Source organism: Erythrolamprus reginae, chromosome 3 (genome assembly GCF_031021105.1).
Source record: "Erythrolamprus reginae isolate rEryReg1 chromosome 3, rEryReg1.hap1, whole genome shotgun sequence".
In the NCBI taxonomy this organism is placed as follows: domain Eukaryota; kingdom Metazoa; phylum Chordata; class Lepidosauria; order Squamata; family Dipsadidae; genus Erythrolamprus; species Erythrolamprus reginae.
The window spans coordinates 48,826,523-48,852,094 of NC_091952.1; the positions used below are offsets into that span (position 1 = coordinate 48,826,523).

The 25,572-nt window shown below is 38.2% G+C and overlaps 1 protein-coding gene across 2 annotated transcripts in view; it reads right to left on the bottom strand.

Annotated features, from left to right (window-relative positions):
• The window catches only part of ELAPOR1 (endosome-lysosome associated apoptosis and autophagy regulator 1), a 70,386-nt gene that overhangs the window by 14,015 nt on the left and 30,799 nt on the right, over positions 1–25,572 (bottom strand). For both annotated transcript variants that reach the window (XM_070745138.1, XM_070745139.1), the window contains exons 2-15: positions 25,114–25,234; positions 21,868–22,060; positions 17,560–17,707; positions 16,432–16,509; positions 16,190–16,295; positions 15,564–15,713; positions 13,664–13,752; positions 10,613–10,790; positions 9,382–9,510; positions 6,137–6,227; positions 5,261–5,366; positions 5,039–5,176; positions 3,838–4,095; positions 1,450–1,623 (exon numbers count right to left, since the gene is read on the bottom strand). In XM_070745138.1, coding sequence (XP_070601239.1) covers positions 1,450–1,623; positions 3,838–4,095; positions 5,039–5,176; positions 5,261–5,366; positions 6,137–6,227; positions 9,382–9,510; positions 10,613–10,790; positions 13,664–13,752; positions 15,564–15,713; positions 16,190–16,295; positions 16,432–16,509; positions 17,560–17,707; positions 21,868–22,060; positions 25,114–25,234 — 1,959 coding nt within the window. The remainder of the gene's footprint in view (positions 1–1,449; positions 1,624–3,837; positions 4,096–5,038; positions 5,177–5,260; positions 5,367–6,136; positions 6,228–9,381; positions 9,511–10,612; positions 10,791–13,663; positions 13,753–15,563; positions 15,714–16,189; positions 16,296–16,431; positions 16,510–17,559; positions 17,708–21,867; positions 22,061–25,113; positions 25,235–25,572) is intronic.

Sequence of the window (25,572 nt, forward strand, 5' to 3'; positions counted from 1 at the left end):
GGACTGGCACCGCTTCTTCTTCTTCTTCTCGCTCGGGAAGATGAGACAATCGCCGTCGCCCGTCCTCGTTCCCGCCCTTTCCCACCCCGTCCGTCTTTTCCTATCCAAACGCGCTCTAGTCACGAAACTTCTGGCAAGTCGTGCTCAGTTGGCAGCCTCCGATGCCCCCGAAGGTGCAACCCCGAGACGGGAATTGTGGAGGAGGTTGGACGTCCGAAACAAACGTGCTGTGTGTGCGTGTGAGGAGAGGGTAGGTGGTGGATGGTGCGCGTGCGTGCGGGAAATGATCCTCGCAAGCTTTTAAATTAAAGAAACATAGAAACATAGAAGACTGATTATTATTTTGATTATTTTATTATTAATTATTTTTTAATTAATATTTTTTGAAAAACCGTGTTGCAGCGTTTCGCGCTAATCGAGAATGCGCAAATCGAGGGATCACTGTACTAATAACAAAAGATTTAAGTCCCAAAGCCCACTGCAACAATATAGCCAAGAAGGCTTCAAGAGTAGTAAACCTAATCCTACCTAGCTTCTGCTCTGGCAATCTCACACTACTTACCAGAGCTTACAAAACGTTTGCCAGACCCATCCTCGAATACAGCTCGTCTGTTTGGAACCCATATCGCATCTCAGACATTAATACCCTTGAAAATGTCCAAAGATACTTCACCAGAAGAGCCCTTCACTCCTCCACTCGAAATAGAATACCCTACGAGACTAGACTTTCAATCCTGGGCCTAGAAAGTTTAGAACTAAGATGCCTTAAACAAGATCTAAGTATTGCCCACAAGATCATATGCTGCAATGTCCTGCCTGTCGGCGACTACTTCAGCTTCAACCACAACAACAGAAGAGCACACAACAGATTTAAACTTAATATTAATCGCTCCAAACTTGACTGTAAAAAATATGACTTCAGTAACCGAATTGTCGAAGCGTGGAACTCATTACCAGACTCCATAGTGTCATCCCCAAACCCCCAACACTTTACCCTTAGATTACTTACGGTTGACCTATCCAGATTCCTAAGAGGTCAGTAAGGGGCGAGTACAAGTGCACTGGGGTGCCTTCCGTCCCCTGTCCTATTGCTCTCCTATATCTCCTATACCTTTCTTCTATTCCTATATCTCTTCTTCTATTCTTTCATTGATATGTTCTATTAGTATACCTTCTTTTCTAATATTTCTTAGATATATTTTACTATGAGTATCTCCTCTATAACCTTCGTCATGTATTTTACTATGTGTATGTAGATATATACCCACTAAAACCCTCATTGTGTATTGGACAAAATAAAAAATAAAAAATAAAAAAATAAAAATAAAAAAAAAAATTCTGGGAATTGAGAAGTTGCCACGGTTGAGAAATACTGCTCTAAATGGGCAAACCGCACTATCTCCAATGCTTCCACTAATGCTAGCCTCATGAAAATGTACATATACTTACATAATTTCCACATAGACTGATGTTGAAGTGATGAAAGTACTTCAGGCCTTTTGAAGTAAAGCTTGGCCCTTCTAAAAAGGAGGTGCTGTTAGACAGTCTGGAGAAGTCATAATCCAGAGTCCTATCCTTCGTGCTGATAGAGAAGTGACAGTCATTGTAACACAGAGAATGAATCTAAAGAGAGAAAGAAAACACACCCCAGCAGAAGAATTTAGACACTGGTGACTTTGTCAGCAACAGTAGAAGGACACTTATGTGTTACTGATATGTCTAATTCCAGTTCCTGAATCCCTTAGGGTTCTGCTCAGACAAGCCTTGCTTGTCCAAATAAACTGGATGATTATAGAAAGCAGAAAATTGGAGATGAAGAATTTAGCAGCTCTTTGTGCTATTTCAATTTTGGCAGGAAGTAATTAGTACTTCTAAAAGAATATAATTTTATTTGTGTTTAAGAAAAATCTCCACTCATTCAAGAAAGCAAAAATCCATAGAAAACATTTGATGTTTTAAGGAAAATGAAGTTAAATCTAAAATACTTATTATGCAATTCTTACAGATAGCATTTTACTCTTCTCTCTGAAAGACTCTGTTCATTGATGGACAAACCAATTTAGCATATTTGATCACTGCTATTCATACAGTCACTGCTTATCTAGGCCCCCAAAAGCTATATCAGTTTTTTAAAATATTACAATAATTTAGTAACAGGATCAACATTTCAGATTCAGAACGTTCTGTAAATTTATTGCCAACTGAGAAATTATACCATGCTCAGCACTGTATGACGGGCGAAAGGAAAGATTACGTTTTCAAAGAATATTCTGCTCTTTGTGTATGCACAGTGTATAACTGAAAATGTAGCTCCAAAAGAAATCAGGAAGTTTCATGAAGCTCCTACTACTGTTGAGCAAACACAATAGTTACAGTATTTTTGCTCAAGGCCAAGTTTTGTTTGCTATTTTATGCACTGAACTTTGGATTTGGCACTCCAACACCTACAGGAACCTCCTCCCACACAAATGCCATCTTATGTCATGAGGAGTATACAAAAAATAAGTGGCAAAAAATCCAACCTCAGGGGTGCGTTCTAACTTAGCTTCCTACTGGTTTGCTTCGACCTGCGCCGTGTGGGCATGCTACATGGGCGTGCATATGCTTTGCGTGCGAATGCATGTGCAGTGCTGAAAATTCTCGTTTAAAAAAAAAATCCAAAAAAAGAAATCTAGGCCAAATTCACTTTTGGTGGGAAGAATGGCCATAGGTGGATTCCTCCTGATTCACACCAGCTTTATAGAACCGGTAGCAAATCACTGGTGACATCGCAGTGATGTCACAAAATGGGTTCTGTTGGAATTTTAAATAATTTTTTTAACTGGTTTTGTTTCTTCTGTGAACCGAAATATGGCCACTCTTCCCACCAAAAGTGAATTTGGCCTATACACAAAGATTGCTATCCTTGGCTTAGCTCTTTGGGTGATTAATGTTGGCTGACAAGCAACACATACAGAATAGTCCGCTACTTACAAGAGTTCATTTACCGTTTGAAGTTACAACGCACTTAAAGTGACATGTGACCATTTTTTCATACTTACCCATGTAGCATCCCCACGGTCATGGGATCAATTTATGGGATCATCTTTTGTAACTTTCTGACAAGTCAAGTCAATGGGGAAGCCAGATTCAATTACCAACAGTGTTACTAACATAACTACGGTGATTCACTTAACAGCTGTGGCAAAACACGTCATAAAATTGGGTAAAAGCTCACTTAAGAAATGTCTTATTTGCCAACAGGCATTTTGGGCTCAATTGTAGTCATAAGTCGAGGACTACATGGACAGTATTTCATAAACATTCATATTTTCTGTAATAAGATAGATGCTAGTTTGGCCATCTGGAAAATTGTCAGAAGCACAGAATAGTATTTTATCTAACATCATGTAAGCTGTTGCACGTTCCTTCATTATAACTGAAAAGAGCCATCATTTCCTCATTCAATAGATGGCAATTGGAAAGCAGGTAAATAAAGAAGTTTCCACTTGAATGTGCTTTGGGACATATTGGAGACAGAACGCAGTTGCTGACATTCTTAAAACTCAGCTTTTCTCTGTGAATTCTGCTAAAGAGACTTTCTGAGAGTTGTGTTAGGAGAAGGATCGTGCTTGGTTTTCAGCAGAGGTCAAGAATTTGACAAATTGCCACTTTCTGGCAATGTATCTGAACCTAATATTTTATTGGAATTTATTGCCCTGGTATTGCTTTCATTAATTTAAGTGACAATCCTTTGTCAACTCCAATATTTGCACCTCTCATGTTGCATTTTATTCAAATAATTATGTAGCGCCAGTTGTACAGAAATTACAAACAGTAAAGAAGACAATATAGTACCTTGTTATTTTTTGTGCCAGGGCCACAAGGGATACAAGCTTGATGGCCATAAGGCTGGTGAGCTTTCAGGTAAGTGTTTGGTGGACATGGAGAACAACCACCAGATGTTTTGTCAATGTAGTGTCCATGAGGGCAGGAAGTACAGGATGAGCCAGAGGTTTCCAAAGCGCACTGCCGGCAATAAGAAGCTACACCATCTATGACATTGGTCACATTAATGGAGTACAATCTGGCAACATCTTTTGTGTATCTTCTTCCCTGGAAGAAAACATAAGTACCTTTGTGTAGGAAACATAAGTACCTTTGTGTAGGAAAAGTATTCCTATACAAAGGTGTTGTGGTTATCTCTGGCCCAGCTCCTGCCCCAAGGGCTGTGGATGTGGGGGAGACATCCACATGCTGCAGGCCTGTTTTGCCCCCGGTGGAATCTGATGATGAAGGCTCCTCTGACCAAGAAGACATGAGTGACAGGGAGGAGAGTGTGGCAGACAGCTCAGAAGGAGATCCATTATCTAGCTCCTCCTTGGATTCAGAACAAGAGTTAATGATACAGCCACGCATGCGGAGAGCGATGCATAGACAACAACACCTGAGAGATTATTATCAAAGAAAATGAGGCCACCTGTGGTTGGGTGGGGCTGTGGTAATTAGTGAGGCTGCTATAAATAGCAGCCTGTGGGTTTGGCCATTGTGGAGGATTATCTGATCATTGTGTTTCGTGACTGCTTTACTGACTTTGACCTTTTGTGTGCTGATTTTTCCCCGCTTTGAAACTAACCCAGAGCAAAGTGTGTTTCACTTTGTGAAAGAAGAAGGACTGTGAATTGCCTCACAGCTGCAAGCTAAGTATCACAGAACTGATAAGGGACTTGTACAAATTACCAGTTTGTTTGGAGACCAGTGCTCTTTGCTATACCAAAAGAGGGCTTGGTTTAAGTGGATTTTCATTATAAAGAACATTGTTTTGAATTTTCAAATGTGTATGTGTCTGAAATTTGTACCTGTGAATTTTTGGGAGGAGTCTACCAGAGAGCCCGACAGAACACAAAGGTGGGAATGGCAGGACAATTGCTGGAAATGGTAGGCATATTCCTAACTTTAATGGCCTCTGTTTTTTAAGAATAAACCTAATTCTTGATTAAGATCATTCCCTAAAAGGATATTTGAAGAACCATTAAAAAAAAGACTTGTCAATCTTTACCACTTCGTCGAATGCTGTCCTCTGGAAGGCCCATGTGAAACTTGTGGTAGCATTCTTCTCAGCAATGTATGTATAGGATTGCTTTCCCTTGGAGCCAAACCAGGTTTCTACAGGAGAATTGGTTCTAGAATTCATGCCCTACCAAAGATGAAATAGTATAAATCTATGAATAAATGAAACACTTAAAAATTTCTTGGTTTGAGATGTTGGATAAAAACTTACCACCATAAAATATAGTTCACAATTCACACTGCAGATGGTTTCAAAGACAAAGGTGATTTCTGCTACCTTCTTATTTTCAGAGTCTTCCATAACTGATTGTGGTGGACTGCAAAAGAATAAGCAGGACTCATAAATTATAGAAACAGCTATAGATGAAATATCTCAATTATTGTTGTTTATTTCAGTAACTAAGTACAGTAATCAGAATATCTATTTTAGTAACTAGGTAATCAGAATATCTACATTCTACTTCAAATATATTCAGAACAAACTACAGTATTCCAATGGAATCACACTTCAATCATATAGATGCACTGTATGATTCAACGTACAACATGTCAGTACACTCTATGCACATTTATTTGATTGTGAGAAAACAATAAAAACTGTGCCCAGTTTTAAAGATTGCGTTTTAAATCTATGTTAAAAATCAGTTCAATCTTCCCTTCATTGTCTCCTTCTGCCATCTATTAATTCTGCTATTACTAATCCTTGTGAAGTAATGCAAGCAGAATATTGACTGAGAGAAATTAAATTTGTTATTAAGAAAACTGCATAAAACAGTATAACGGGTTTGCCTCTATACTATTTTGGACCCTTTCTATTGATTTTTCAGTGCAGCATACTGAGCTACACTGTATTTCATGTATTGCATAGTAATTTCCCATCCAGGTTCTAACCAGATTCAGCCCTGCTTAGTTTCCAACCCAGGCAAGTTTAGCCAGAAGCTACTATTGACTTAAGCTTACCTAGAAATTAAGCACATAGCTTAGATTAATTCTTTATCTGTACTTCCCACTAACTTACTGCACCTGCTCACATTGCTTTACCTAATCCATTTCCAAGACATAGCTTAATTTGGACTAGTGACCTCACCTGAAGCCAGGAATCACCAATGTTAAAATCATGAAATCATTGTCAGATGCTCCTGCAACTGTGTAGATGTAGTCACCTGCCACTTCCCACCCTGAAAATGAAAACCAAGAGTTAACCACTTAACCAGAATTTGAAGAAAGGTTATTTTTTCCATTATGTAATATCATAATTAATGTGAAATTTTGTACATTCTCTTCACAGAGACACAAGGAATCTATTATTCTCATCCATTCCCTAACATTTTCAAATTAATTTCTCTAAAAGAACCTGGATCACAATTTGAGTTTTCCAGCGTTCGGGGCTGCTACTAGCTGGGGAATTTTGGAGGCTGGAATCTCAACAAATCTGGAAGGAAGAACTCAGATCATAGGAAGTTATGACAACATATAGCAATACAGTAGAGGTCAGTTGACAACTGCACATTAAAGGGGATTCCAGGAGAGGAATGGAGAACTGAAAATGTCTCCATGAAAGTGGAGCTGACAACTGCAGTGAAAAACAAAGAGCCAGTAAATAGACCTGCTCTTCGGAACCTCTCTGAATAAAAGGAAGACAGGAGGTTGTCCATATAAGCTCCAGGTGGCTGCTCCTTGCAAGGAGACTGAAGAACAGCTATGTCCAATTGCACATTAATTACTTTTAAATGATTAGAAACCTTTGGAGCAATGATTTTGAGAACACTAGATGAGTCTGCTTACAATTCTCAACAGAAGAAAAATTCAATCATACGCTTAAGAATTTGAAGCATGAGAAATAAACAGCAAAAAGCTAAATAAAGTTTTGAGCTTAGAAAACTATAAATGGATTAAGAATCCAGATAAAATTGGAATATTATAAGTTTTACAATACAGTTTTGGAATTAATTATAAAGAACACACAGCTTCTCATAAGAAATAGATTCTGTTTGGTTTTTTCAAGATACAGTATAACAAAATTAAGCAATTTCATAATTTCAAAAAGTGGACACTAGAGGGAGTACAGTTTTTAAGTAAAGATTTACTAGTCTGTAAAATGTAAAAGGATGTAAAATATAATAAAAATACAAGAGACTTTTGAATAACGCAATCAGAAAAGAGTAGTCACAATATCAACAATATTGATAATGATGTCATCTATGGACAGACTATGTCCAAAAGTTGCTATCTACAGATCTAGAACAAATTTTATCTGACAAGATAGAGATGGTAACAAAAGTGGATTTACAACTGACAGACCAAGACAATGACTTAGAAAAGGAAGTTTTCAAACTGGAAAAGATTTTCTAGATAAGAGATGGGATCTAAGATGAAGAGACAATGGTTTGTAACCTGAAAGTGGATGAAGAGAGCCACTAAATTTATTTATACTTGTAGTGATGAAGTTTAAAAGTCACTCATATGTGTCTTTTTTCCTATTGTATTCTTACTTTTTACTTTCTTTTTCCTTTTTTCCTTGCAATAAAATGAAAAACAGAAAAATCAGGACATTTAGAGATGCTAATTTCTGAGGTCGTCATTCAATTCCTGTAATATTTGATTATCATAGAATCACAGAAGAGACTTTGGAAAATTTCTTCTCTAAACCTAGAACAAGGCAGGAATCCTACGAGCATTGTAAACTCTGCATAATGCAATGTGTTTTGAAATAAAACCACTCTTGATAAGAATATCTTCTTATCAAGACTAATTCTTTATAACCTTGAAACCAGTCTAGAACATTTATAGCTCCTAATTATGGTTGCTTTTCTGGTGCTTAAAACTCAATGCAAATAGAAATTTGAGTTTCTTTAGTACATGTAATCTTTGAGTTATGACCAATTTGTTCAGTGACTATTCAAAGTTACAAGGGCACTGTATGAAGAACAGAAGTGGTATGAGTAAAAAAAAACTGCTACCAGTTCTATGGGTGTGGCTTGGTGGGTGGGGCTTGGTGGGTGTGGCAAGGGAAGGATACTATAAAATCTCCATTCCCTTCCCACTCCAGGGGAAGGTTACTGCAAAATCCTCATTTCCTCTCGATCAGCTGGGACTCAGGAGGCAGAGAATAGATGGGGCGGGGCCAGTCAGAGGTGATATTTATTGGTTCTCTGAACTACTCAAAATTTCCACTACTGGTTTTCCAGAACTGGTCAGAACCTGCTAAAACCCACCTCTAATGAAGGGGTTTAAGACAGTTCTTGAAGTTCCAGCTGCTGTGCCTCCTCCATAAATATAAAGCCCTTCATGGCATCAGACCAGAATATCTCCGGGACCGCCTTCTGCCGCACGAATCCCAGCAACCAGTTAGGTCCCACAGAGTGGGCCTTCTCCGGGTCCCGTCAACTAAACAATGTCGGTTGGTGGGGCCCAGGGGAAGAGCCTTCTCTGTGGCGGCCCCGACCCTCTGGAACCAACTCCCCCCAGATATTAGAATAGCCCCCACCCTCCTTGCCTTTCGTAAGCTCCTCAAAACCCACCTCTGCAGTCAGGCATGGGGGAATTAAGATAATATTTCCCCCTAGGCTTCTACAATTTATGCATGGTATGTTTGTATGTATGATTGGTTTTGTAACAAGGGTTTTTAGCTGTTGTAGTATTGAATTTTTACATTCTGTTTTTTGTTAGCCGCCCCGAGTCCACGGAGACGGGGGGCATACAAATCCAATAAATAAATTAAATAAATAAATAAATAATCCTATGAACAAAATTTGGGCATTTGGCAACCAGGTTGTTTGCCAAAGCTTTGCTCCCAGCTTCCTGCAAGCCAGGTTAATGGGGACACTGGTAGAGTAGATCATAAGTTACTCAGGAAAGAATATGAAGTAGGTTTCTTTGATCAAGTTTAAAATTGAAATGTAGTTATGAATGAATGAATGAATGAATGAATGAATGAATGAATGAATGAATGAATGACATCAGGACTTAAATGATGAGGCTGTAAGGATTTGTTTATTAAAAAGAGATGAGATAAATAGATCGTTTGTTGTATTTTAAGAGAAGATGATAAGTTAATAAAATTATCTATAGTTATGATGAAGTAGAAGTCATTTTGTTATTTCATTTTTTCTTTTACTATATTCTTTTCTATTTCTCGGGGTTTTTTTCTTTTGTCGTTCTTTTTTCATTTGTATTCGTTTTTGCTGCTGTAATTGTAATCTTTAATAAAATTACTAAAAAAAATAAACTATCCACTGTCTGATGGTACAACCTAATAAAGACACATAGCAGAACTATGTCCCTTGCATTATCCAAATGCATTAGGTAAAAATACACATTTTGGGAGGATACCTGCCATTCTCTTATATTCGAAAGTGAATCCACTGAGGACTGTAGTCTCCATATTAGCTGGCAGCGTGTTCCACCATTTGTATTCAAAGCCTAGTGCGGGCTCGGTGCCAACTGGGCAATTGATACAACCTGAGAACCAAATAAAATAAACAAACACCAAACACATTTACAGTCAGGAAAAGGATCACTACTACTAATGACAGTCTTTAATTGGTGCTGTGGTTAACAGCACTTTCTGAAACAATAGTAAAATATAGTACAGCTACGATAGTAGCAGTCTTTTAAAAAAATCTTTTTAAGAACACCCACTAAACCGGTATTTGTCAAACTTGGCAACTTTAAAACATGCAGACTTTTAACTCCCAGAATTTGAGACATGCTGGCTATGGAATTCTGGTAGCTTGATTCTTGATAAATTTATATTTTCTTTTATGTACACTGAGGGCATATTCACCAAAGACAAATTCCTTGTGTGTCCAATCACACTTGGCCAATATAGAATTCTATTCTATTCTAGCTAAAGCCACCGTGTCCTAAAGTTGTCAAGTTTTAGAATCACTGCATTAAGTGTTTTACTCTGGCTTCGTTTTCTTTTATAATGTCTTGAAATTTTTCGTGAAAGCAGGCAGCATTTTTTCAGACATATAATTTGTAGAGCAGTCCCAATGACCTTTTTAATGGTTTGGTTTTTTCATTTGTTTTAATGGAGTGAATTGTCCTATAGGGAGTAATTCTTCATGCTCCAAATTAGTCAGGTATATCAAGGTCAAGAATAAATCAGTAATAACCTGTGTAAATCATTGCTAAAATTCTTGACAGAAAGATTATCTTTATTCGTTTGGCTCTTCCTTCTTTTTCTGCTTTGTGAATGGTTCATCAGAGAAAAATCTGTATTATAGTGTACTGGAAGGCACACAATTTGGAGCATCATACTGGGGAAGGTTAATCTAAGTAAACCAAGGAATCACCTATCTACTGGGATTATTTATAGTCCCATAGCCCTATTGCCTTTAGAAAGAACAATGAATTAGTGGGGAAAGAAGAAAGAAAAACTCCCACAATAAAACATTGAATTCTCTTTTATTCCACTATTGAATACAGGAAGTGCCCAGTTCATGCTTTTTAGAGGAAGTTCCTAGTGATCAGAGCACAGTGCCAGTTTAAACCACTTAGAGGACCTTATTCATGTTTTACCTAATTCAGAAAGAAAGAAAAAACAGAATAGCATTACCAGACCCATTTGAGTATGTTCCATACGGGCAAGGCTCACAGGTGCTGGCATTTGTCTTAAAAAAGCCAGGATTACAAGGGGGGCACTTCCTTTTTACACCCGATGCAGGTAATTTTGCTGCGTTGGGGAGGTCCCCATTGCAGATCTTAGGCTCAGCCCACTTATACATTAGTTGTGTCTGTGAAGATAAAAAGTATCACTCATTTATCCATTCAGTCAATCATTCATTCATTCATAGAGAAAACATTTTACAGCATCTTTATATGCAAAAGGATTTATAAGTGTCACTTCTCATACAGTAATATAAACAATTTCATGCTATCCAGATATTTTGGTTCACAATTCCAGCACAATTCCTTGTTGCTGGTCATATTAACTGTGGTTAATGGGAGTTACGGTCTGAATTATCCAAAAAGCAAGATATCATAATTCTGTGGCATGCAATGCATACAGCCTACAGTTCTCTAGAACAGCGTTTCCCAACCGGTGTGCCGCAGCACACTGGTGTGCCGCGAGACACGGCCAGGTGTGCGGCGAAGCGCCTAGGGAAGCTCCAGCTGGGCGGGGCGCTGCCGGTGCTGACCTGGAGCTCCCGCTCACAGCTGTCCCCCGGCTCCTGCTCGATGCCGCGGTTTTCGGCGCTCTCCTGCTGGGCCCCAAAGAAGGAAGGCAGGAAGAAGGAGAGCTTCATTCTTCGCGCCTTTTTCCCACCTTCCTTCTTTGGGGCCCAGCAGGAGAGCGCCAGAAACCGCGGCATCAGGCAGGAGCCAGGGGACAGCTGCGAGTGGGAGCCCCAGGACGGAGGCACCGGCAGCGCCCTGCCCAGCTGGAGCTTCCCTGGCGTCGGCGGCAAGTGTCCTTTGTGGCCCGGCGGGAGGGCACTGGCGGTGGGAGCAGGGGGGAGGGGTGGTGGCTGCAGCGGCCGCAGGCAGTCGCGGGGAGATGGCGGCGGCGAGAGGGAGCTCCAGGCGGTGGTGAGAGGGAGCTCTCTCTCTCTCTCTCTCAGCTGACTGCAAGCGGGAGCCCTGACGGTGGCGGTTGGATGTGCTGCTGGACGTCGTACATGCTGGCGCTGCGGGCCTGGCATATACGGTGTCCAGCAGCACGTCCAGCTGCCGCCGTCAGGGCTCCCGCTTGCAGTCAGCTGAGAGAGAGAGAGAAAGAAAGAGAGACATATAAAAGAGGCAGAGAGAGAAAGAAAGAGAGACATAGCAAGAGAGGCAGAGAAAGAGAGACAGCAAGAGAGGCAGAGAAAGAGAGAGAGAGAAAGAGAGAGAGAAAGAGAGACATAGCAAGAGAGGCAGAGAGAGAGAAAAAGAAAGAGACATAGCAAGAGAAAAACAGACTTAGCAAGAGAGGCAGAGAGAGAGAGAAAGAGGAAGAAAGAGAGACATAGCAAGAGAGAGAGAGAGAGAGAAAGAGAGATAGCAAGAGAGGCAAAGAGAAAGAAAGAGACATATAGCAAGAGACAGTGAAAGAGAGAGAGAGAGCAAGAAAGAGAGAAAAAAGCAAGAAACAGATAGCAAGAGAGAGAGAGAGAGAGAGAGCAAGGGAGAGAGAAAGACATAGAGGAAGGGAAGGAGGGAGAGAGAAAGAGAGCAAAAAAGAGAGGAAGAAAGAAAGAAAGAGGGATGGAGAGAGAGAAAGAAGGGAAGGAAGGAAAAGAGAGAAAGAGGGAGAAATAGAGCAAAAGGGAGGAAGAGAGAGGGGTTTTTTGTCCAAACTTTTCTTTAGCGCCCCCCCCCCCGCCCCGCCCCCTTTCAATGTTCCCCAGGATTTTGAAAATATGAATAATGTGCCGCGGCTCAAAAAAGGTTGGGAAACACTGCTCTAGAAGTTGTTGAACTGTGACTTTCAGTGTTGCTAAGATAAGAACAATTTTCACAGGTATACTATGGTATACTCAATTTTCACAAATATACAAATATGTATGAAGAATAAAAAGGACTGAACTTAGTTTTAACTGGGACCTGTCTGCAAAAACTATATGTAATAGACACAATCTACATAGACTTTTATAAAGCCTTTGATTCAGTACTGTAGTTCATGACAAACTACCTCTGAAACTGAAATCTTATGGCATCTCTGGACCACTACATGACTGGATAACAGTGTTCCTCTCTAACAGACAACAAGTGGTCAAAATAGGAAGTGCCATATCTAACACTCCTCAAGGCAGTGTTTTAGAACCAACACACTTCATACTCTACATAATATAATTCAACCCAGCTAGACAGAGAGAAGTGACTTATTTGCTACCTCCAAGAATTTTAGAGGGCCCACACAGCTCTTTGAAGTCCAAGATTCAATACTCGTGGAACAGATAACAAATATTTTGACTCTCCTTAAAGTTTATTAGTTTGTTTGTTTGTTTGTTTGTTTGACTTTTATGCTGCCCAACCCCGAAGGACTCAGGGCAGTTTACAACAGTATAAAATACAAAAACAGTAAAAAAGAAGTCAAATATAGAATCTAAAATATAAAACCATAACAGGCCTACCGCAAGGCCACAAAGACCTGGCTTTAGCCGGCAGGCCTGGGGGCCATGAATTGTCCATCTTTCATGCCCAAATTTTATTTTATTAATGGTGTGCATGCATAAGATTTGATTTGTTTTTAGATAAATGGGTTTTATTGGGGTTAGAATTTACATTTGACTTCTTTTTTATTGCTGTATCTTTTTGTATAGTTATTATGTTGTAATAACTATACAATCCTTGGGGATTGGGTGGCATAGAAGATAAACAAACAAACAAACAAACAAACAAACAAACAAACAGCCATAATAAAGTAACCCAACATGCATACTTATGACAAGTTAACTAAACACTGGCAATATTTGTATGTGAATCAATCCTTATCTATTTTAGCTCTTGGTAATTGTTCTGATTATTGTATTCACAAGGAAACGTTTACTATTCCCTACCTTATTTAAATGCATATGATACTTTGCAACAAAACATTTTGAATAATGCTGACCATCAAGGTTATGCTTCAAAAGCCCCCCAAAACAATATCCCACTACTGTATGGAATTCTAGAGGTTGCATACCTCCCCATTTGTATCACAGGTAGTGTGGGTATAAAAATAATCCTTATCTGTACAGGCCGGGCGAGTTTTGCAGGATGAAGAACCTGGTGCTTTATTGGGAAAAAAACAGCAGTTAAATCCATGCAGACATGAGAGACTCAGGAACATTTTCAGCAATAAGCTATACAAATGATAAAACTATATAGTGTATGTGTATCCTTCAAGCATAACTTTGATAATAAGTTATCTCAAGTCACTGGTGGATTAATGTGGCATCATCAACAAAAACAACATGTTTGAGAATAAGGCAGATTTTCTCAATCTTCACATGTTCTTTGATTACAATTATTATACCCTATCAACCTAGCTACTGCTCAAGAATAATTAAAGTGATGAGGTTGAGGCTACAAATCCTTGAATTTAGGTTTCAAATTATTTGCCTCACAGGTTAAATTATTTCATATAGGTACAAGCTAGCTCACACTGAATCTACTAACCTTTTCTGAGAATCCCTCACATGTAAAAAAAAGACCCAGTATGATTCCATATAGAGATCTTCTAGGGCTACCATGCCATATTTCAGAACCAGTTATAGAAAACATTTTGTGTTTTGTATGGAATTATAATCTCATTAAATTATGAGAATGGTGTGATCATACAATACAGGCCTTTTTAAAAAGCAATCCCAAATTTAGAGGGTCCACAAGAAGGTTTTCCTTCTTCTCTTGTCTCTTTTCTCCAACTTTCAAAATTGCCAGTGAAAAGGGTAAGTTCAAATAAATAAGCTTGTAAAAATTGTAGATTCTTCTTAAATTTCTAATTCTCTGTCATCAAAGTTTCAAAGAGGGCTAAACCAATTCACTGTAAAGGAAACTCCGATTTATTTATTTATTTATTTATTTATTTATTTATTTATTTATTTATTTATTTATCCAATACACAAATACATAGGAAGAAAAATAGACATGTAGTAATATATATAAGGGTAAAGTGAACTTAGAGGAGAGGATATATGAAAGAAAGGAAATATATATGATAAGTGAGAGAAAAGAAAGACAATTGGACAGGGGACGAAAGGCACACCAGTGCACTTATGTACGCCCCTGAACAAAGTTTCTAATGACTTTTAGTAATAGGGCGGGAAGAATTCAAACAATACAGTATTGTATATACTAGTGTTTGTGTTAACAAAAGCACAGAGTAAATATTTCAATTTTTGTTGTTTTTCTTTTTCTTCTGAACTTTGGAATTTTGAAAAGGGTCAGAGGAAACTGAAAGGAACGAGTAAATCAGGTATGCTAAATTATCGCCTGCAGCCTTTTTGTTCCTTTTCTGTCGTCTCCCAAACTACATTATCAAAATTCAGCAGCAAGATTTTCTACAATATTTCAAACACAAGAAGTAATTATAGGTTTCTTAAGGCTATCATTTCTTTTTGCTTTTCTTGCTAAACCCAAGATCCACTCCTCCACTCAAATTACTTAAAGAGGCTTCAAATCCTAGACACAATCCTTCCAGTAACATCACTGCCACGATCTCTGTGACTGGCGACTGTTAGAAACCTTATTAGAAAAAAAGGCAGTCCCCTGACTACCTTTGAGGCTGCTGCTGAATAAGAAGACATTGAACAACAAAGTGAAGCTGAAACAAAATCTAGCATGCAATATTGTAGAATTTAGGGCAAGGATATGACAAACACAGAGAAAAATGGATTAGCAATACAAGAGAGAATGATACCTGCTTTTCAGTTTGTACAGAGCACATGCAGTGAAGTTAAAAAGCAAAGAGGGCTGATGTAAGATGACAATTTATACATCTAAACCTATCATGGCTGGGAATGGGATAACTTGCTTAAGAAATACCAAAAAAAATAAAAATCAACTACACATCAAAGAAATGGATGAGGCATAGAACGTATTACCTGAGTAATTTGCTGGCTCACACTGCTGGCAGGAAGTAGCTCCTTTGGAAGAAAAACTATTTGCTGGGCACTGCTCACAGGAAGAAGAACCAGATTTGGCAGTGTAGGTGCCGGCTTTACAAGGAAAGCATTCAGATGTATAAGCCACACCTAGAGAACATGGGGAAAAAGAAGGGAATCCTGTTTGCAGCAAGCAAAATAATCCTTGGAATGCCACCAGCAACAACTTGCACTATGAACTAAACTAGAGATAGGCAATATCTTTCTGATCCATGAGATTAATTTCACACAGATAACCAATCAACCAATCTTACACAAGGTCCTTCTCATAAAGTTCCATCTCCTATTTCCAAGTCCCCTCACCAATCTGTCACAATCTGTAGCAAAAACTGTACACCTGAAATTGCGATTCTGCCCTGACCACCTCAAAACACTCTGGGGAGAGAAAATATGGAATACAGACATGGTTGATTGGAGAAGTCTTCAGAGTACTTGTGTCTCTCTGAATCATCTTCTTCTAGAATGGAAGATGGTGAATTTTGTTCCGTTCAAGGGAAGCAGAGTGGCTATCTGAACTTGTCATAATCCTGGTCCTCACCATTTCATTAGATTCAGTGCATGCTTACCTGTAATCCTAACGTTTCTCACCAATACAGGCTTGGGGGTTTTGGACCAAACAGAGAAAGCCGCTGTTTTCCAGTATAAGACATTGTTGCCACGACTTAGCTCCACCTATAGATATTAAAAATCTAGTTAATATGCTCAGATTATATTGAAATGGAGTGCTAGTTTCCAGTAGCTTGTACATTTTTCCTTCCTCAAGCTATTGCTAGTTGAAGTTTTAAGTTTAAATACACTGTATACTTACGCTGTGTTTCTCCCAACCTCTTTCTGTAGTTTTCATCCACCGAGAATCCACAGTTGGCTGACACTGGTCATTCTGAACCTACAACAAATGAAGATACAGATAAGGATGCTATTTCTATTCACGGGAATAGACATGTATTGGATTCTCCATAGCACCTATTTAAGGTGACACAATTAAATACAATTTGAACATATGCTTTACTTTTGATGCTAGATGGAAACTTCTTTTTACAAGTTTGTATAATAAAAGAGATTCCAGAGGTTGACTAACTATTTAGAACTGTGATACCTTTCAAAGAATCCTGAAAATCTTGGGTATTGTGTAAGAACATTAAGAAATAACATTTGACATACTTTAATATTAATATTAATATTGGTTACCATTTTGGCACTTATGGCTCAGCCTCTATAAAAGTATATATTTAAGGCTGCACATTGTAATACAGCATGTTTTTCTTGATTAGTAAAAATATACAGGCTGTTTAACGTATTCAGGCTGATTCTAGCACACCTAGACTGTTTTATTTAGATTGCAACATTTGAGTTGGAATCTTTTAATGCCTATTTTATCGATCCATGGGAATCTTTTCTTTTACTACTACTTTCAATATAAAAGAATAGAGCCACCAATATTAATTAAAACAACACTTAAATGCATTGCAATATACTTTTGACTTGCAATGTCATCAAAAGTGCATTTTAAAGAATATGCCAGCAACAGGTTCTGGACTAGAAATAAATATTGAAAAAATCTTCGTAGTTATAACATTATTATAGTTATGGAAAGAAGTGCCAAAATAACAAAGTTGTTTCTTCAAGGAGCACAAAAAACTTTCACTTTGTTTTGAAAGCTCAACAGAACATTATCAAAATCCATGAGCAAATGCAATTCATGAAAGAAAGAATATCTGGAAGGTGTTAACAGATTACTGGACGTGAATTTTAGTGGTGTCTGATTTAAATAAAATAGAATCAGTTTTATTCAACCTAAGAGGAGATACCACATCGCATGGAATGAAAATTCTGGAAAACAGTGATTAGTTTATGAAAGGCAGCACATAATTAAAAATTTCTTTTATGTAACATAAAACCTATATAGAATTTTTTAGTCGAATTGCAAGAAACATACAAAGAATTCAAAGACAATGTTGCTGTCTGGGTAGAGATAGTCAAAGGAGACGGTCCCAGTTTGCTTGAGGTTAACAGCGTACATCAGAGTAGATATGCACTCATCCGTGTTGGAGGCAATATAATCTCCCTTAGGGATCCATATTGATCTGGAACAGAAGAAAGAGCCCAGCAGTTGTGAGGGTACTACTGCACATCATCACCAGCAAGCAGGTATTTCCAAGACATTACAAGAGAGTTATATTTGGACTGAAGAACTTACACATTCAAATACCAGATCTTATATTTCCACAGAAAATGAAATAATATTTATGAACGATTAATTGTAATTTGTTTGTATCAGGTTTAATTTGGACTTGAAAACAAGGTTATGTAACAAAAAAACTTCACACCTAGAGTAGTTGCGCTATATTGATATTATACCAATTTCATGATGAACAGTATATAATCTATACTCATGATGGCAAATACATGTACAATTAGCACAGGTGCCCCAAGGCTGTGTACTCTCACCACTTCTCTTCTCTCTATACACTAATGACTGCATCTCATACGATCCATCTGTTAAACTACTGAAGTTTGCAGATGATACAACAGTGATCAGACTCATTCGAGACAATGATGAATCCACATACAGACGGGAAGTTGAACAACTATCCTTGTGGTGTGACCAGAACAATCTAGAACAGAACACACTCAAAACCGTAGAAATGGTGGTAGACTTTAAGAGAAACCCTTCCACCCTTCCATCTCTCACAATACTAGACAACACAGTATCAACAGTAGAGACCTTCAAATTTCTAGGTTCTATCATATCTCAAGACCTAAAATGGTCACCTAACATCAAAAACATCATCAAAAAAGCACAACAAAGAATGTTCTTTCTGCGCCAGCTCAGGAAGCTCAAACTGCCCAAGGAGCTGCTGATACAGTTCTACAGAGGAATAATTGAGTCTGTCATCTGCACCTCTATAACTGTCTGGTTTGGTGCTGCAACCCAACAGGACCGACACAGACTTCAGAGGATAATCAGAACTGCAGAAAAAACAATTGCTGCCAACCTGCCTTCCATTGAGGACCTGTATACTGCACGAGTCAAAAAGAGGGCGGGTAAAATAATTACTGACCCCTCACATCCTGGACAGAAATTGTTTCAACTCCTACCCTCAAAACGTCGCTACAGAGCACTGCACACCAAGACAACTAGACACAAGAACAGTTTTTTTCCAAACACCATCACTCTACTAAACAATTCCCTCAACACTGTCAGACTTTCTACTTAATCTGCACTTCTATTCTACTATTTTTTTTCATCATTCCTTTCACCCATTTCCTCCCATGTTGACTGTATGACTGTAACTTGTTGCTTATATCCTAAGATTTTTATTAATATTGCTTCTCCATTGCTTATTTGACCCCTATGACAATCATTAAGTGTTGTACCACATGATTCTTGACAAATGTATATTTTATTTATGTACGCTGAGAGCATATGCACCAAGACAAATTCCTTGTGTGTCCAATCACACTTGGCCAATAAAAAAAAAAATTCTATTCTATGGCACGCATGCCAGAAGCAGCACACAGAGCCATCTCTCCGGGCCTGCCAGCTGTCACCCGTTGCTCTCCTGGGTTCCAGTCTTCGCACACATACAAGTGGCAGAAACCGGAAGAACATGCTCAGCTTCCCAGTATGCGCATTTATGCAAGGGATCTGCTCTTCTGGTTTCCGGTGCTCCTACACATGCGCACCAGGGAGCTGCTCTTCCGGTTTCTGCCACTCCCTTTTTGGCACTCAGTGTCAAAAAGGTTCGCCAGCACTGATCTATACACTCATTTCTACTACTGTATATGGATAAAGCCACCTGAAGGCCAAAGAATAACAATGCAAGATAGCGTGTGTACAATGTAATAATCACTCTTGATTAAAATAATGGAATGCGCAGAAATGTCCAAACTAACAATGGAACTGCAAAACAAGGATGAGACAGATTTCTACAAAGCTTGGGATAAATGGTACCTCTGGTTAAAAAAAAGCAACTATCTAAAAATTATCCATCAAGAAAAATATCCAACAAAAACAACTTGAAAAAATAGCAATTTACATCACAAATCATAACATCAAATTGAAACAACAAACTGTAAACATCGATCGACACGAACTCCAACTCTACAAAGAAAATAAACCCCTAAATGAATTATATATATTGGCACTAAAAACTACATTCAAAACATATCGATAAAACCTTAGGGTAAAACACACCAACTACGAGCTCAAACTACAGGCCGCAAATCATGAAAGACCCAGCTCTAACGCTGGTTTTCGCTTCTCTATCCCCCCCTCCTTCTTTTCCCTATCCCCCTTCCTTCTCTATCTACTTCCCTCCCTTCATAACCCCCTTCTCCCACTCCCCAATTACTACATAAGTAGAGTGTAAAAAATGTACAATATGCATATCTGTTTTATCTTTCTGTATTTGGGTTTTATTGTACAGTGGAACCCCGACATAAGAGCTGCTCTACTTAAGAGCAACTCGAGATAAGAGCTGGGAGGGGAGAGATATTTTTGTTCTACTTACAAGCCCAAATTCGAGATACAAGCGCCAAGGAGCTGTCTCCTGAAGCCAAACGCTAACTTCCGCGTTCGGCTTCAGGAGACAGCTGCAAAGCGGCGCGCGTGTTTTAAAAGGTTGCAGCCGGCCTGGGGGGCTCGGGGGGGTGCTTGCAGCTTTCTTTCTTGCTCTTTTTCTTTTTCTCTTTTACCTTCCCTTCCTCTATTTCTTCTTTTCTTTCTCCTTCCCACCTTCTTCCCTCCCTCCCTCCCTTCACTCATTCCTCTCTTACTCTCCCCTTTCATAAGTTTCCTTGCTTCCTTCCTCTGTTCCTGTCCCTTCCCCCCTTCTTTCTTTCTTGCTTTCTTTCTTGCTCTTTTTCTTTCTCTCTTTTACCTTCCCTTCCTCTATTTCTTCTTTTCTTTCTCCTTCCCACCTTCTTCCCTCCCTCCCTCCCTTCACTCATTCCTCTCTTACTCTCCCCTTTCATAAGTTTCCTTGCTTCCTTCCTCTGTTCCTGTCCCTTCCCTCTTTCCTTCCTTCCTTCCCACCCTCCGTCCATTCATTCACCCATTCCTCTCTTGATCGCTTAAAGCCGGTCCCTGGTGCAAAAAGGGTTGGGGACCTCTGTCCTACAGGATTGGGTGGCAGAGAAGTTGAACATATGTAAATTTAAAAGTTTAAGAAAGTTTACAAGTTAAGTGAAAGAAACTTCATTATTCATTTATATGTACATGTACATTTCTTCATTAAAAACATGTCTTTCTGCATAATTTAGACTAACTTTGTGAGTTTTTTGAGGGCTGGAACCAATTAAAATTATTTACATTAATTCCTATGGGGAAAAGTCGTTCGAGATAAGAGCTGCTCGACTTAAGAGCCCAGGTCCGGAACGAATTAAACTCGTATCTCGAGGTACCACTGTATATATTTAATAAAAATTTATTTTCAAAACAACAACAACAATGTAATACAATCATGAAAAAGGGATGTAAGTACCTTTTTTTTTGTTTTAACTGATTATATTGGAAAACCTTTGTACACTCTGAAGTATGGCAGATCCAGATGTCTGCATACATAGAAGGCACAAAGTTGAAAATAACTGTTTTAGAGCATTTCTTAGACTAGTTTCTCACCCCTGCCTGATAATTTTATTAATTACATTAAACAGATATTACAACTTAATTCAGGAATATGTCAAAAAGAATGACATTTGTTTTTAAAAGTGTAGGAAAAATTCCTGCCAGCAAGGAAGTAGCAAGAAAAACAAATTTCTATTAAATCAGTTTTTCATCTAAACAGCATAAAGGTAAATCACTATTGAGAGATAATTTGATGTAGTGATTACCAGGTTAGAAAATAAGAGAGCATGAGTTTCAGTTCTACTCTAGGCATGAAGCTAGATGGGTAACCTTGGGCCAGTCATTGTCTTTCTTTGAACTGGCAGATGCTCATCTTACTTCAGTTTTCAGTTTCTTCCCCTATTACTTTCAAGTAAATAAGGCATTAATATTTGAACAAAATCTGGAAATTCAATCTAAAGCAGAAGACTCAAAGCACTGGTGGCAATGTACAAAGGAGATAATGTTATTCTGAGCTCCCACGCTTAGAGATAAATTAGCTGCAATGTTTCATAAACACTCCTACTCAAAATGCTGTCAAGCTTTAGAATTTGTAGCCTTAAGGTCACTGGCTGGCATATAGGTTGACTTTCAAAATAGACATATCCCAGCATTAATAACAACATGTTCACTCACTTGGTGCAGTTTCCCAGGGAGTCCAAGAGGTTGTAATCAATTTCAAAATTGGTTGCTATGTTGGCAAATCCATGGGGCAACTCATCCCATTCATCGAACCTGACACCAGTCCCAAGAGAATATGTGCCCTCTGCACATGGCTTGCAAGATTGATCTTTCATATACAAGAATTCACCTGCTTTGCAAGAAAATGCTGAAATACAGAAAATTACCAAAACAAAATCAGGGCAAAAAAGAATCAAATCAACGCAGGTAACTTCAGTGAATCTGTTACAGATTACTTTATAAAATGACACTTTATAATGTCTTTGAGTTCTGTTTAACATCTGACAAAGGGTTTTTTTGTTAGATAAAATAAAAGACATGTTTATCAGCTAGATTTTATATTTTCATTGCAAACAAGTTTTCAATAGATACCGTCCACCAAAACATAACTGAAATAAATCTCTCTCTCTCTTCCTCCCTCCCTCTTTCTCCCTCTCTCTCTCACACATACGCACGCGTGCACACACACACACACACACACACAAAGAATTAAAGACACTAAGAGCTGTTCCATATGACCAACCAGCCAACCCAAACGTTTCCATACCTAAAAATTAATTCAAGTCAATGGGCCTTTTTAAAAAGTGAATTTCTATGTTTTTAAAGGAAAACTCAATAAAGACTATTTTAAAAAATAAAAATAAAAAGTGGATATCAAACTGAACAGTAAGACTTTGTTTTATATGAATACAAGCTATTTTCCCCATGAGTAAAATATAATGAATCTCATGTTCACACAATTTAACCCTTCTTTTCCTTTGTTTTCATATTATAGATTTAAGTATCGTACCAAAGCATGTTTTAACCAAAAATAAGCCAAAAAAAATCATACTGGTATGCAACTGCACAAAACATATGATATTCTTTTAAGAAGAAAAGAGTGTAAACTATGTCAATGAACATATGGGTAGGGGAGATTTTTTTAATGTCCACGATGAGCTCCAGCCATATTGTCTACAAACACACTCCACACACACTTTGCAGGAATGGATAGGAGAAAACAAAACAATTCTGCACCATGCATACAGCACTTGTCTTTTGTAAAAAAGGTTACAAACATTAAAATTTCCAATCAGGTTTATCTTTGTTGTTCAACAAGAGTTAAGGGTATTTCTCTGATTACAATATATCCACAATATTTCAGATGTCAAGGCCCTGTGCTTACAAATGCAAGTACATAATATAGGTAGTCCTCAATTTATGACCACAATTAAGCCTAAAATTTCTGTTAATTGAGAAATTTAAGTGAGTTTTGCCCCATTTTATGATCTTTCTTACCATACTTGATAAATGAATTGCTGACATTGATATAAGTTAGTAACCTGGCTGTGAATCTGGTTTCCCCATTGACTTTGCTTATCAGGTCACAAAAGGTGATCACATGACCTTGGGACATAGCAACGGTCATAACTATGAACCAGTTGCCAAGTCTCTGAATTTTGTTCATGAGATCATGTGAATGCTGCAGAGGTCGTAACTGTGAAAAATGATCATAAGTCACTTTTTTCAGTGCTATTGCAATTTTTAATGGTCACTAAAATAACTGTTGTAAGTTAAGGACTACCAGTAACTTATTGAAATTAATGGGAAAACAACAGAAAACCCTTTATCTAAATGGAGATGGAAATTTGGACACCCTAATTCCTTTTTTATCACTTCTCTATGAAACTTAAAAAGAGAGCAACTGGATGATCTAAAAAGGGCAGAAAGGTCTATCTGATATTTTGTGTTATTTAAATATTTATGTCCTATCCTTCTTTATAAAACGCAGAGTTAACAATGCCAGAGTAGGCTATTGCTCATTAATATGCTAGCTCCAGAAACCCTCTAGGCATGTGATTGATAGAATGATAGACTATAAAAAATAATGATGCATGAACAAGATTGAAGGAAGTAGAAGACAGAGAAAGATAAAATAGATGAAAAGGATCAAACAGATGACTGGAATATTTTTGGCAGATCTATGTTACTAGTACATAGATAGTTCAAGATGGAAACCAGTTGAAGCAACTTGATGGCACCTTATGAAATAATTATCTTTTAGAAGTGGGATGTATCTCTAACTATTGATAGTAACACTGGAAATAATAATATGTATTGAATAAAATAGAAAAAACAAAAAGAGCCATGTACAAATGCACTGGCTTCAATTTTTAAGTCCCATTTGCTATCATTGTGCTATAAGTAGTTCTGTAATAAAGATGAACAATTTTATGCTTAAATTAAATCAAAATTATATTTTGAAGTAAATGTTGTATGTTGTATGTTGTATTTTCTTGTGTAGATGGATATAGAATGTCTCTTTTAATATAATATTTGCCTTTTTCTATTTTTAAAAGCATATGCCAACAAATTTACAATTCTTTAAATGTATTTGTGGCTCACTTGATTATGGACAAATTAATATCTAACATGGTAGTCCTAATTATAGTTAAGTCACGATTTAAGGATTTTTTACTGATGAGCTGCCTTGTATACAATATAACATTTTAAATGTCTGAGATGCTTTTTCTTCATACGGGACCACCTTCTGCCACATAAATCCCAGCGGCCAATCAGGTCCCACAGAGTTGGCCTTCTCCAGGTCCCGTCGACCAGACAATGTCGTCTGGCAGGGCCTAGGGAAAGAGCCTTCTCTGTGGCAGCCCCGGCCCTCTGAAACCAGCTCCCTACGGAGATTTGGACTGCTCCCACCCTCCCCACCTTTCGCAAAAGCCTTAAGATCTATCTATGTCACCAGGCATGGGGCAACTAGCATATGTCCCCCACACTTCTGACCATTAAAGGTTATGTGTGGGTGATTGTAATATTGAGTGTTGATTGTGTATTACTGCTTGTTTTTAAGATAATGGGTTTTTTAGCCATAGTTTTAATTATTAGATTTGTATTTATACTGTGTTATTGTTGTTGTGAGCCACCCCAAGACTTTGGAGAGCGGCGGCATACAAGTCTAATAAATTGTTGTTGTTGTTGTTGTTATTATTATTATTATTATATCCAGAGGTGAGTATTATATCACAAGGGTTGATCACACGTCACCGTTCCACCTTAGCAGTCCACCTCTGGTGTTGCTCCTGCTCTTAAACAAAGTGTCTTGTGGCGTAGAGTAACCTTTGTCTCAGCTTTTGATAATGTTTGAAATGTCAAAAGAAAGAAATCAGTGGCGAACAAGAAAAATGGGTGGCAGCAATAATGACTTACAGCATTCTGTGCCTTTGATGGGATCCGGCAGGCCAGTGCAGAGTCCTGGGGCGTGGGGCACTGCAACTCTCCATCTGGAGCCGAAGCTGTCACATGCTGTGTATTCGTAATAGTATTCAGACTGGAAGAGCGGGAGGGGGGGGGAGAGAAAGAGAGAGAGACCAAATAACAGGGTGTGAATTTAGTCCAGGTGACAGACAGTTTTTTTCTTATTTCAGAAAATTGTTTCTCTGCAGGACATAAGAGAACTTTATTATTTTAAAATCTATAAACTACAACAAGGGTGGGGAAAAAGAATCCAACTCTCCTAGAGATTTCAAATTGTATTTTTCATGTGAAAATAGCATATAAAACAAATCATGGACCAGTCTTCAAGTTTCAGTTCCTAGAAATTTATCATTTCATGATCTAGAACAGTTACTTCTAAATCTATAATGGTTTCTACAGAGGTAACCATTT